At 45.5% G+C, this 13380-nt stretch overlaps 1 protein-coding gene across 6 annotated transcripts in view; it reads right to left on the reverse strand.

The window, feature by feature from the left end:
* Positions 1-13380, reverse strand: part of AFF1 (AF4/FMR2 family member 1) — a 136865-nt gene that overhangs the window by 68585 nt on the left and 54900 nt on the right. For 5 of the 6 annotated variants that reach the window (XM_033160643.1, XM_033160645.1, XM_033160642.1 and 2 more), the window contains 2 exons: positions 7356-7476; positions 5645-6541 (listed from right to left, as the gene is read on the reverse strand). The exons of the other annotated variant lie outside the window; for it this stretch is intronic. In XM_033160643.1, coding sequence (XP_033016534.1) covers positions 5645-6541; positions 7356-7476 — 1018 coding nt within the window. The remainder of the gene's footprint in view (positions 1-5644; positions 6542-7355; positions 7477-13380) is intronic. 6 annotated transcript variants of the gene reach the window in all.

Consider the following 13380-nt stretch of genomic DNA (forward strand, 5'->3'; position numbering starts at 1 on the left):
GCAAAGGATTTAGCGGTAACCACCCTGCAAGTGTTTAGAACTTTAATAATACAAGTGGAATCTACAACAAAATGTTGCAGTGTGAAGAGCTCCTATTCATGAACTCTCCTAGTCCTACCCTCACACCTCAAGACATCCAACGTTCTGCAGGCAGTTCTTTGTGAGGGGCGGATCCCCACCCCACCCCATTTTTATACTTCTTCAAACACTGGTGTTTTCCCAAGCATGCCAATTTATTTATTTTTATTTCTCATGGGTGGACAGGGACAGAAGCAAAAGTGGGTGGCACAATGGATTTGAAACAATGGATTCAATGCTTCCCTTTGTACACTAAGCTACATTCCAGGCATGCAAAAGTCAGGTCCCCACCCCCCACCCCCGAAATCCATCTCTCCATCCTGGCAAGTAAGTCGCATCATCAACATTCAAGGACACATTTCAGACAGGAAAAAGCACAAAATGAGGGTATGGAGCGAAGCCACTGAGAGATGTGGCTTGCAAGAGTCTCACAGGCTAGAGGCTTAGAGGGCCTCATTCACTCCTTGACCCAAGGTTTCCTCCTCCCTCCATGCTACCACACTGGTTCTTGATATACCGATTCGATCCAGCATTATCGTCTCAATAGCACAGTTTGATCCGAGAAGAATTACACTGGAAGTATCAGTTCTCATGCCGCCAGCCTTCTCCTCTGGTCTGCTATGCAAGGCAAAAGGGGCAAGGATCAGGTGCAAGCACTCTTGCAGAAGAGCAATACTGCACTTTTCATGCTGTTTCAGAGCAATGCATTTGATTCTGCGGCAGCGCAACGCTGCACCGTGGTCTCCCCTCCATCTGTCAGATGAAAAAGACTAAGAGGACCAGCAGAGCAGGATGGGAGAGCTGGCAGAAACCTCCAAGCCCGAGTCAACCAGTAGATACCAACACAGTTCATCACTCCCACATGTTCTGGCAAATTTATTTGGATGCAAGCCTGCAAGCACCTCCACTGAGTGTGTGTGTGTGTGTGTGTGTGTGTGCGCGCGCGCATACAAACATACATTAAAATATTAGTTTATAGGTTGTTGTTTTTTGGACGGAAGACCTCATGCATGGAAAGAGGTTAAGAACACACAGCACAATTTTAAAAGGAGGAAATCTTAAACCTTACAACTAGCCTTTCTTTCCCGTCTCCCAGAAAATACAGCAGAGGTTATCCACCAGACAGCCAGTTCACATTACCTTTTCTCTCTCTCTCTCTCTCCCCCCCCCCTTTTTTCTCCCCCCTGGCAATCCAATGCTAGCTCAGTGCTAGGCGGCAGCTGCTGCTGCTCTGCAAGACTTCTGCATCACAACTGAAGTTATCAACTCTCCCTCTTTTGCCCCTTCAACTCGAAGCATCCTGCAACCCACTCCTCCTGCCTCAGGGGCCAGGTGCACACAATGCAACTTCCAGTTTGTGTCAAGGCTAGCCGGTGGAGAAGATATTTCAGGTTAAGTTATTGGGGGGGGGGGGCGCAGAGAGAAGGGGGAACCTTGCCTTTCAGCAAATGTACCAGCCCAGATGTCATTGCCCACCAGAGAGCAGCAGTGAGCAAACACCACACTGGCATGGTGCAGGAGGAAAAGCGTATACTGCTCTCTTTGCATGGCTCAAGCAGGATTGCACCCCTTGTCAATAAAGGAAAAACAGATACCTTAGTGTAGTGTTCCCCAACCTTGGGCCTCCAGCTGTTTTTGGCCTACAACTCCCATCATCCCTGACCACCGGCCTTGCTAGCTAGGGATGATGGGAGCTTCATATTATCCCAATTTCAAAGTGGGGCCTTTCCCACACACAATCTGCCACTGGTTTTGTTTTGTTTTTTTTAAAAAAAACAACCCTGTAAAAATGGATTACAAAATAGGATGCAAGTGAAAAACAGACTCAAGCAGCTAAATGTCTGGTCTCACTTTAGAAGCTCCAGGACTAGATGCTGCTGTATTTCTGATCGTTGTTCTTCGTTCTCTCCCCAGCCAAACCTCTCACTCCCTCCATTGTGTGCTACATCCCTGCCTTGTTGGAAGCTGTTTGCCTCTCATCTGCTCCTAAGTATTGCTCAAGTTTTTCCTGCTGGTTCTTGCTTATCCTCTCTTCTTTCATGTCTGTGCAAATTCCATCAAATCACGGAACGATCAACAGCTTCTCATTAGTAATTCTAACCTATCACTTTCGGCAAGCTGTGCCCCATAAAATAAAGGCCAAGTAAAATAACAGGAGGGTTTTTTATGTTCTCTTTCTCCTACCTGGGGTTGCCAGATGTTCTTAATTTAAAGGGCTGCATGTATTCAGAAAGATTACTACTCTGCACAAAGGGTGTCTCTCATCTCAAAACATCTGATTACTGACAGCACTCAAAGCAATATGGCAGGTTAAGAAAATCTCTCTCTCTCTCTCTCCCCTTCTCCCTCTCTTTTACTTTTATCTGGGCTATATTTGCACTCACACTCTCAGCTTCTAAGAACATCGGCTTATCGGCATGATTATCCTTGTACCAGAATGCATGCTTCATTCTGTTTCACCAGTCAGGGACCACAGAGCCAGTCTAGCCACAGTTTAGTATGACAATAACCATCTTGAGGCTCTTGTGCTCCATATAAGGAGTTTGGAAGCTTTTAACTTCCACTTTTACTTAACCACAGTTGGTTGTGTCATCTGATCCAACAAACTGTTGTTACTGTTTAAACTATGGCTTCTTTGAAACAAGCCAACTTGAAAGGAGGGCTTCACATCATGCTAAGCTATGGTTACATAATGACTATATAATGTTTAATGGCTGCATTAGGATGTCACACTAAACTATGGTTAGGGTAACCTCCTAACACAGTCATTATACTCACTATGGGAGTGTACTTGAATGGCAGCATGCAGTATTAGCATGTTATCATTTTAATGAAATGCATGCTTTACAAAATGTGGAATATTTTTTTTTAAAGGGCTCCCATTCCCCTCTTTAAAGATTTACAACAATGATTTAAAAGCCACCCAACCCTGTTTGCTACAAATGCCACCTCATGCTGAAACTTCCAGCTGCTGGTTTTGAAGTCCATGGAAGCATTATTAAACCTTGATAAGCCACAGCCTTCAACACAGCTGTGTTACATGCAAAACTGCAAAGGGCTCGCTTTGGATCTAAGAAATGCAACATGGGTGCTCAATAAAGCACGATTACTAAACGCTCTTTAAAAAGCAAAATATATTTCAAACTCTTTGGTTGGCCTGCATGCAACATGGTCTTCTGCAGAGAAGCAGGTTTCTGCCCTCCAGCCGACAACAACTTCTAGCAAAAGACTCCCCAGCCAGAAACTGGAAGGCAGTCTGTCCTAGCTCTACTATGGGCTCATTAGGTGGCCAAGGGTAAGCCACCCACTCAATATGCTTCATCTCTAATCAGAAATACAAAAACAGCAGTGATCCTACTGACATAGGATTACTGTGAGAGCAAGCACACGCAAATAAAGATTGGGAAATAAGTAAATAATCCAGGAAGCGAAAGAGCAGGATGGCCAATGCTGTGCAGTTTCCCTGTCTGAGGAAGATGTGACCTTTCACCTTGAAGAGCAACTCCCAAGCACCAATTGAATTAAGGAAAAGCCCTCTAAATGTAGTTAAGAAGGGTCGTAATAGCTGCAGTCAGTCTCCACCCCCTTACTCTGAGTCCTCATTGCAATGTTTCAAAATTCAAAGTACTCCATGGCAAATTGGGCCGTTTTGTGGACCCCAAATGTGGTCACTCTTTGGTCAGCAGCCTCACTAGTCAGAATAGTTCCAAAATGAGGCAGGCAGTCTTTCCAGTTCTAAATATAGGGCTTCACATGAAACAGCAACCTTGTGATGGGTCATGCATATATGAGCAGGTGTGGGCAAGTTCACACCCATACACTGCAAATTAAATATCTATTTTAACCAGTGGGTTGGTTTTTTTTTTTTTAAGGGTAAATGCCACTGCATAGCTTCTTGAATGCTGCAAGTTAGAGACAAGAGAATTTGGAACAGCAGAAAGGCTTGTGTATAGATTTAGCATTAGTACGAAGTGAGTCATAGCATAGCTATCCACTGAGGATTAATTGACTCTGTAGTAAAGCTGATTCCTCTGTTCAAATGGAAAGGCTGAACTTGTCAGTGTTGCCGTAAGCAGATGCCGTCAACAATTAAATTCACAGCTGCAGGTGGCAGCACACAAGCCTCAAAAACTCAGTGAGTCAATCATCGTTTGATGAAAGTGATGTTGAAGGCAAGCACCGGGGAAGAACAGTTGCTATCAAAAACAGGGGAGAACAAAATCTCAAATGAGTTTAGGACCCAAATGCAGTAAAATTCCAAATCATACACCAGCACCATTCATAAGCTATTATCTGGGCTTTAAAGCGACAGACGCCTACTCAATTATGGCGTCCACGTCTAGGAGATTAGTACACCCTCTCCGTAGTTGGCATTCCATCAGCAACTGAAAGCATTTTGGCTCAGGCAAGTTTTTTGTTTGACCACAGTTTTGAGTTTATCGGGCTCTGCATTGTTCTCTGTTTTTATTCTGTAATATTTTTTTTATGCTGCTTTGGCAGCTTGTGTTATTATGATGCTTTTAATTTGCTACATTTGCTGCTTTGGGTGGTTTAATTCTTGAATCAGAAAGCCGAGTTTATAAAGTTATCTAAACAAACTCACACGCATAAAAACCAAGAACAGAAATATTTAGCCTTGTAGCAATAAATACCCATGCAGGCTTTCCCCCTTTGGTTCTTGGCTCTTCTTAACAGTTTCACTCCGTATTAATCAATACATAATAATCCCAACCACCTGATTGTGGTAGCTGTCAGTTATTACAGGTTACCAAAATTGCCCCCTCCCCCAATAAACAAACACAGACAATAAAAGCCAGCACCCACACACCAAACAACCACCTGAATCCATATCGCTTTTGTCTAAAATCTATCCTTGGACTGCTTTTAACAAGCCTGCACAAACAGGTGCATAACAGCTGTTGAACAGGACCTGCTACACCTTTCCAATTCTGGCAGGCATAATTGAAAGAGGCGGCACACACCTCAGATCTGCTCAACCCCCTTTGCCATCAGCTTTCCCCTGTCTGAAAGTTATAACAAAGCACTTTTTAGATGAGGCAGAAGAAGAAGCAAACATTCCAATTCCCCAGGCAGTGTCCTTTCCTACACATCCCAAAATCAGTGCAGAAAGGATGCACAGAAAGCTTCAGATTCTCACCGGGAATTCTGGGACTTGGCAGTCCCAGTTCCTGGTGGCAAGATATGCTATTGCCAGGAACTTGAAGCACCAGGTGCTGATGCCTCCACCTATCCCAACATTTTGGGTCCTTGAGCTAGGGAGAAGTAGCAGCTGCAGAGGGGTGTTGGAGTGTTTGCCCGAACATTTAAAAAAAAAAAAGCTTTGTTCCACTTTTGCTGTGAATGGCAGGGCAATTGTCCACTCCTAGCATTGAGTAGCTTCTCACCCCACAATATTCTATTAAAAGTTGGCTTCTCTGCAGCAAGTTCAGCTTTAATGATTGTACCATATATTGGTTAAACATAATTATTATTATAAAATAAGTATGAATAAATCACTTTACTGCACCAAAGTAAAACCAAAACAAAGAGCAGCAATTCCACTAACCTCAGTCGCTTCAACAGGTATTTTCAGTTTGGGCAAGCTGGGCAAGTTGGGCTTGACGTTTGTTTTTACGTTTGCTATTTTCCCATAGGATTGTTCGTGGTATTCCTCAGGAAGCGGCTTGAGCTCCGGCGATTCCTCCGGAGCTTGATCTTGACCATCCATTGGCCTCACGTAGGCAGTCGGTTTCTGCTGTATTGCACTGGTTTTTGATGACAACGACGCGGGGAAAGTCTGGGAGGAAGGCTGGGCAGCAACGGCTACAGGAGCATTCAAGCTGTCCTGGGTTTCATTCTCACGCGTTCCAGCCACCAGCTCCAGAGAAGGGGAGCTATTCTGCCCATGGTTTTTCTTGATGCTGCCGAGAGACCTGGAATTGACACGTTGGCTGGAATGTAGAGGCGACAAGGGTGCTACAGGGGAAGACAACGAGGACAGCAAGGGAGAAAGTTCCAAAAGGGAGGGCTGCAGCTTGCGGGCTTCTTCAATGCATCTTTCATTCTTCTTCTGGCTTCTGCTGTTCTGGCCTTCTTGAGTCTTGCGGCTCTGCTCTTGACTTCGTCTCTGGTTGCTGGGCAGCCCACCACTTTGTGAGGCCGGTTCTATCCTTGAGTGAATTTTTTGGTGGTGCAGAGAGCTGCCCGCAGAGGGAGCACCTGAAGCAATGGGTCCCAAGGGCTTGCGGTGATGGCTACCATTCTGGAATGAGGCAGGTACCACGCTGCTGGTCTTTTCAGGCAAGAGTGGACGATCTGGCTTGCGCTGAGGGATCAGAGACATGACGCTTGTGGGGATCCCTATGAAATCTTGCTGAGACTTGATGGCGATAAGCTCCTTCATCTCTTCATAATTGCCAAACATCTTCTGAATCCGGCTGGATAGCTCATCTGCTTTGTTGTTCTGAAACAGGGAGGAAAACAACCGCGAAATGGAAGAGGTGAAATTAAACCATTCCCTCCCCCCCCCCTCAGTTCACTGAGGATGTCCTCATTCCTTAGCAGATTTTGCTACTATGCAATAAGAGAACCAGGGTCACAGACAGGCATTTCTGCTTATGTGGTGCTAACCAAAAGGTGAATTGAAGAGTGTGGGAAAATACAGGTTAACAGAAACCTAAATTCAAGTAGCTTGATACCTATAATTGCAATAAAATATCACGTACAATTAAAAAAAAAAAAAACTGTCAGTTGTCCAAGTTATTTCTTTTTAAGTCATGCCACTGCTTTTATACTCAAATGACCACATCACTGAAAAGCTGGAGCTCTCTTACAGATAGAGTGAGACTGCTAGTCCAGCATTTTCTGGTAGCAATTTCCCAGTAAAACACACAGAGGTCTTGCTAAGCCCTGCAACATGAGTTATTTAAAGCAGAAAAGCCAGGCATTGAATCTGGGATCTTCTGCATTCAAAGGACATGGTCTCACATTGTGCTATGGGCCCTCTCAGGTTCACTTCTTGCTGATCAATTACTAACTGCACATTTTTATTTACATCCCCATAAGCAAGAGAGGCTTGCTTCTGAAAGAAAGCTGAAGGTATAGAGATAGGGTCTGTGGTTTCCTTGAATTGGCAAGAACCCCACAGGCTTCTGCAGCCACTGCCCTGGAGACAGCAGAAACGCATTAGGCAGGGAAAAGAGGCCAAAGACTCAATCTCTAAATGCAACAACTCCCTGCTGTGAATCCTGCTGTGCAATGTGAGATGGTGCAGATACCTTGTAAGGTTCTCCAAAGAGAGGGATATCAGCAGGGAATGATTCTTTCTCCTGGTGAGCTTCCTGATTCCTCCTCTCTTTTGCTTGGATGCGGAGCAAATTTCTCTCTTCATTGTACAAGCTGTGGGCAGAGAGAGAAAGAGGGGAAATTACTACCTAGGCTATGCCTCTGCAATTAACAAAGTACCTCCTCAAGCCAATAAGGGCTTTCTAGAATTGCAAAAGGTAGGTAGGTAATTAAACTAAGCAGGGACCCTGCGCTCAGCAGTTAAGCAGACAACATAGTTGGACAGACAACACAGCGCATAGATACATGCCTGCAGGCATGATGGGGAGACTCAAGGAAAGCAAGACATGCTTGCATAAAAAGTATACCAAAAAAAGACTTTTCCAAGGTCCACACATAACTGTTTGATGTGGCCTTTGTAGAAGTACTGAGGAGGTGGCACACCGCCCCCCCCTAGTCATCATGTTCTTTATTCTAGACACTGCATGGACCCAAGAGATTAGGGACAGCCAACTCCCATTTGCCTTTTTCTTAGCTTGCAGAGGAGTGACCCTGTAGATAAGAAGCCCTTGCTGTTAAAAAGTAGTTGTTTACCAGAGCTGAAGATGGCTTAGTCCTTAGCATAATATGTGCGACACAGCTCGCCATGGGAGGGGGGGGGGAAATCTGAAAAAATAATAAGCCATGCAATGGGGGGGGGCACTGATGAGACACCTCCCAAAACCCAAACAGCTGCCTTTATAGAGATTTCGTTAGGCGTACTTCTGCTTCCTTTTAAAAATACATTATCTCAGAGATCACCATGAGGTTGAAATCTGTGGCTTTGTGTTGCGTATTATGAAGCACATACAGTTCTGCTACTTCATTACAGCCAAAATGACCCCATCATCAAGTGCTGCTCCAACCTTTCCTTAAATGCTTCAAAATTACGAGGTTTCCACAGCCTCCCTGGACAGGTCTGTTCCACTTGCTAATTGTTCTCATGCATGTTAGGATTTATTTCCCCAGTGTCTACCTTCCCACAGGGATCCTGGGAATGGGAACATGCTCTGTCCGAAGCCCTAGAAAACAACTCGCTGTCAGTCAGTGTAGACAAGAGCTAAATGGAACAATGGTCTGACTCAGTGTAAGACAGCTTCATATGTTCCCTATAGATATGCCTGAGAAACAGCAGGGGCTACCCTTGCCTGCCCACTTAAGTCCATTATTTCTTGTCCCATCTTGACACACACACAACTACGGCTGCCTGCCCCCGCCCCCGCCCCTCATCAGCCCTCTTCTCGCTGAGATCGTGAAAACTGCAGCAAATCCACTTTCCCAAGAAGAAGAAGCCACTTTTTGGCTTTCACGCTTGGACTGAAATTTGGGAGAGTTATTACACACAGTCATGCACTGGGAACAAGGGAAAGAAACCACTGTCTTTTCAATGAATTTATGTGTAAGAAAGCTCATGGAAAAGGCCGCAGAATGTTGATTTGTTCGGAACAACCGCTACGTGTGAACCAGAGCCTCTAAAACAACTGTTATTATTCTCTTATCAACACAAAGCTGAGAAGGCAGATGTGCATTGCCAGAGGACAACAGTGTTATGTAAAATATCTGGCAATGCATCGCCGCAGAGCCCCTGTACCTTTCTTCTGCCTTGCATACCCCAGCCGTTAATGCAATTCAGCAGAAAAAGCTTCCACACCAGTCCCATTTATTTCAGTGGGTTTTATGCAGGCGTTCTAGGAAGGCTGGGCTACTCCGTCATCAGCCCTTATAGGTCTGTCTCACCAATCTGAATCATCTCCTGCACCTCACTGTTTGGAGATTTGCACAATGAGTTTCAACAAAATGCCTGGATTTTTTCCCCCCTTCAGGTAACACACAGACAGAAGTTTAACAGCTTTGTTGAAATAAAAACATTATTCTTCCACCAAAGACTGGCTTATTTTTAATTAAAATTTTATTCCCACCATTCTTCCAGATGCCCCACCTAACAATGCAGTGAAGTAGACGCTAAGGCTGCCAATCCTATGCAAGTCTCATAGAATCTATGCAACTTGCTCTTGGGCAGACCGAGGGACAGTGAATGAATGGGCCTGGGTCATTCTATAAGCTTTGTGGATGAGCAGAGATTTGAACCTGCATCTTCCTGGTCTAAGTCTAGGTCTTCATTCACTAGGCCACACTGCCTCTCAAGTCATCACTATTTTTAAAGGTGCCAGCCTGAGCTCCTCCCTTGGAGGTCTTCGGAGATTAAGAAGCTGGGTACGCAGAACAGGACCAACTCAGTGATTGAAACCAGGTTCTGAAATTCCCTATATTGGGGGACCCATTAAGCTCCCCCAACCCCAGATTTCAACTGTGGTGTTATAGCCTTTGTTTGCTTTTGTTTTGAAGGGGGAGGGGGGAAGTTTGCTTTATTTGTGAAGACACTTTCCTGCGTGTTCCTTGGGGAAATGGCAAAGCAGGGGTAGCATGTAAGTCGCTTATTGGTAGATATATTGCTTGTTTGGGTAAGTGGTGGGTATCTCATTCATGTTAAAAAAAAAGGTAAAGGACCCCTGGACAGTTAAGTCCAGTCAAAGGAGACTATGGGGTTGTGGAGCTCATCTCACTTTCAGGTCAAGGGAGCCAGCGTTTGTCCACAGACAGCTTTCCAGGTCATGTGGCCAGCATGACTAAACCGCTTCTGGCGCAACAGGACACTGAGACAGAAACCAGAGCGCACGGAAACGCCGTTTACTTTCCTGCCGCAGCGGCACCTACTGGCATGCTTTCGAACGGCTAGGTTGGCAGGAGCTGGGACAGAGCAACGGGAGCTCACCCCATTGCGGGGATTCAAACCGCCGACCATCCGATCGGCAAGTCCAAGAGGCTCGGTGGTTTAGACTACAACACCACCCGCGCTCATTCATGTATCACATCTTGATCCCTTTCCTCTTCTAGCACTCTGGCTGATGGCTCAGCCCCCTAACCACTCTATGAGCTAGGTTAGGTTGGGGGAAAATAAAGAACCAGTGATCCTCTTAGGGAAGGAGTAGTCAACCTTTTTATACCTACCTCCCACTAATGCATCTTTCTTGGTGGTAAAATTTCCTTACCGCCCACCAGTGCTCAATGGAAGGAGGATTCAGCTTGTACTGTAGAACCCCCTACCACCCACCTAGAATCCTGAAACGCCCACTAGTGGGTGGTAGAGACCAGGTTGACAACCCCTGTCTTAGGGGCTCCAAATTTGAGCCTCTGTTCCTCAGACCTACATCCTGCCTTCTATGCACGGCACCAAACTGGCTCACAAGCAATGTGGGGGTGTGCGTGTCACATTATAGACTTCTCAGCATCATTCCAGTTTTAGCATATGTGGAGCCGGAGCAAACACAGAGCTATGCCTGCCTACGGCCACCGGAAGGATGAAATTCGACTCTCTAAACCCACGGCGAAAGTCAACAAAACTGGATTCTGCTTAAGAATGTCAGGCATTTTGAATTAATAATCAAGCACAAGGAAATGTTGCCTTGGGGGAAAGGCATGTTGCTTGTTTTCGATGGGAGGCACCCCACGATGGTAACTCGGATGAATGACTTGTTTCACAGCGCAAGCAGTGAAATCATACAAAAGTGTTATTGTGGGGGGTGCAAGTGCAATTTACCGCGCGTTAAGAGTGGTGGTTTGTGTGGGCCAACTCACTTCCTCCTTACTGAGGAGCCATGGTTCAGTAATAAGGAAAAGCTAACAAAAAGGGCCTTTACACCTGGTTTTCAATCGGGGAAACATAACAGTAATGTAACTAAGGTGGTGCTGACAGGAGTGTATCTGCTCAGGTTGAAACCTCAGCTTCCCTCTTAGCATCGCAAATTGGGTATGTTCCACTCAGCGCAGAAGCTACAATTTGCAGAACGTGCCTGGCAAGGTCTAGACCAGGGGTAGGCAACCTAAGGCCCATGGACTGGGATGTGGCCCAATCGCCTTCTCAATCCGGCCCGCGGATGGTCCAGGAATCAGTGTGTTTTTACATGAGTAGAATGGGTGCTTTTATTTAAAATGCTTATCTGGGTTATTTGTGGGGCATAGGAATTTGTTCCATTCCCCCCCCCTTCAAAATATAGTCCGGCCCACCACATGGTCTGAGGGACGGTGGACCGGCCCCCAGCTGGAAAAAGGCTGCTGACCCCTGGTCTAGACCAACCTAACAACCACCCCCCCTTTTGCCCCATTCCCCGCATTGGACTGCTCAGTTCCTTCCTATCAATACTGCACTGACTGGCCTTGCATCCAGTTTTGATCCGGTCCTCCTTTTTCTCCGTGCCGAGAAGCTTTGCATTGCCTCCACGGCAAGATGGAGGCTGTAAGCCTTCCTATGCTGCCGACACCTGTGGCTTTTGCCTTCCACACAGCTGCACCGGGAATAGGAAAAAAATGTAAAGTTTCCCCCTGACGTATTTATCCTGCTCAAGCGTAGCCACAGCTCTTGCAGCACTTAAGTTCAAGAGGTCCCCACACCAGGAAACTCCCCTTCTTTTCCCACTGCCATGCCACTACTTTAAAGAGGATACAAGAGGAATGGAAAGAGTTAAGAAACGTAAGGTGGTAGCTATGCTGCGCAGGAGCAGAAATTCCGAGGCCTCTGGAATCATCGGGCTTGTGTTGTGACAAAGCAAGTTAGTTGCTGGCGTGTTATTGGGAAACAGAAGCTCTGCTGCTGCCATGGCAACAGCAAGCCCAGACCACTGACTTAGCTAGATCCATCCATTTATCACATGCAGAGAGACTGCTTGCTTCACAATTCTTAAACATAAAGAGACGCACTTTGTTGACCAGCAACATCTACCTTCCTCCTTTCCCCTTGTGCCTGAGTTTAGGGCAGTGGAGAAAGCTTGCATATTCGTTTTATTGGCAGGGGTTTCTCTAAAGGAAGCCACTGCTTTTGCTTACTAGCTGTTCCGCTGACCCAAATATAATGGTCTTTAAACCGCTCGGGTCTGAGTTGCTGCATTACGAGTAAATCTCACCTTGCTGTATTTAGGGTGCGTTTTTCGCCGGCATTTCAAAAACAGCAGAAAGGCAGTTACTTGTCTCTCCCCCACCCCCCGTGCCACCTCGCCCAGGCCAATCCAAAACAAAAACAAAAACAACCAATACCCAAAACAAGAGGCAGCCTGAAAAACTACAATAACAGAATTTCTACAATTCATAAGCTTTTGAAATCCTTTGCTATTATTATATTCCGCTGTATGTTGCTCTGAGTGATCGCTGAATCAAAAAATTGAATTTAATCTATTAAACATATAATGGCAAACGAAGGGGATGGGTATGGTTATGTGCCAGCCCGGTCTTTGCTGAGTCGGCGATCCCAGGCGCTTATTCAGGGTCTGTTTCCCCTTCGGGACAATAAGGCACAGTGGAGTTTGCGGTGTCTTTATGATGTATGGTTTATTTATACACACACACAAACAAACAACCTGGAGCCTAGAAAGGAAGGACTCACCACAACAGCACCCCAAAGGACACCAGCTTATTCCATAGTAGCAGTTTCAGCATCCTTTCTCTGCAGCCTCTATTGCTCTGCAGGGCAACTTTTCCTCTCTGCTTCCTGGTTACATCACACTCCCTAAACTAAGCCCTCCATCTACTGAGGGAATGAGGGCTCAATTCATTTGCATCCTAACACCTTTTTCCTTGGAATGTCTGATCACCTCACAAATAAAGTTTGTCTCACTTCATTAACACTTGTTGATTTGGCTAGGATTACCATGTCCAATACACAACCCAGGAAATGTGCCTAAACGCAATTAGCTTTTACAAGTTAGTTGCCCTTCCTTAGATTCTAATTCCTGGATAGTCTGACACATGGGTTTTAACATGAGCTTAATTAATTAAACACCTCAAACATGCTACAATATGAAAATTTTATCGAAAGTGATCATTTTGCAGATTCATACAAACCCTGGTCCTATGAACTGGTGAAGATGACTAACAGAGGATGCAGGGGAAAATAAATTCTTCCAGGAGGAAAACTTCCCACTACTTTTT

This window comes from Lacerta agilis, chromosome 9, assembly GCF_009819535.1.
Source record: "Lacerta agilis isolate rLacAgi1 chromosome 9, rLacAgi1.pri, whole genome shotgun sequence".
Lineage (NCBI taxonomy): Eukaryota > Metazoa > Chordata > Lepidosauria > Squamata > Lacertidae > Lacerta > Lacerta agilis.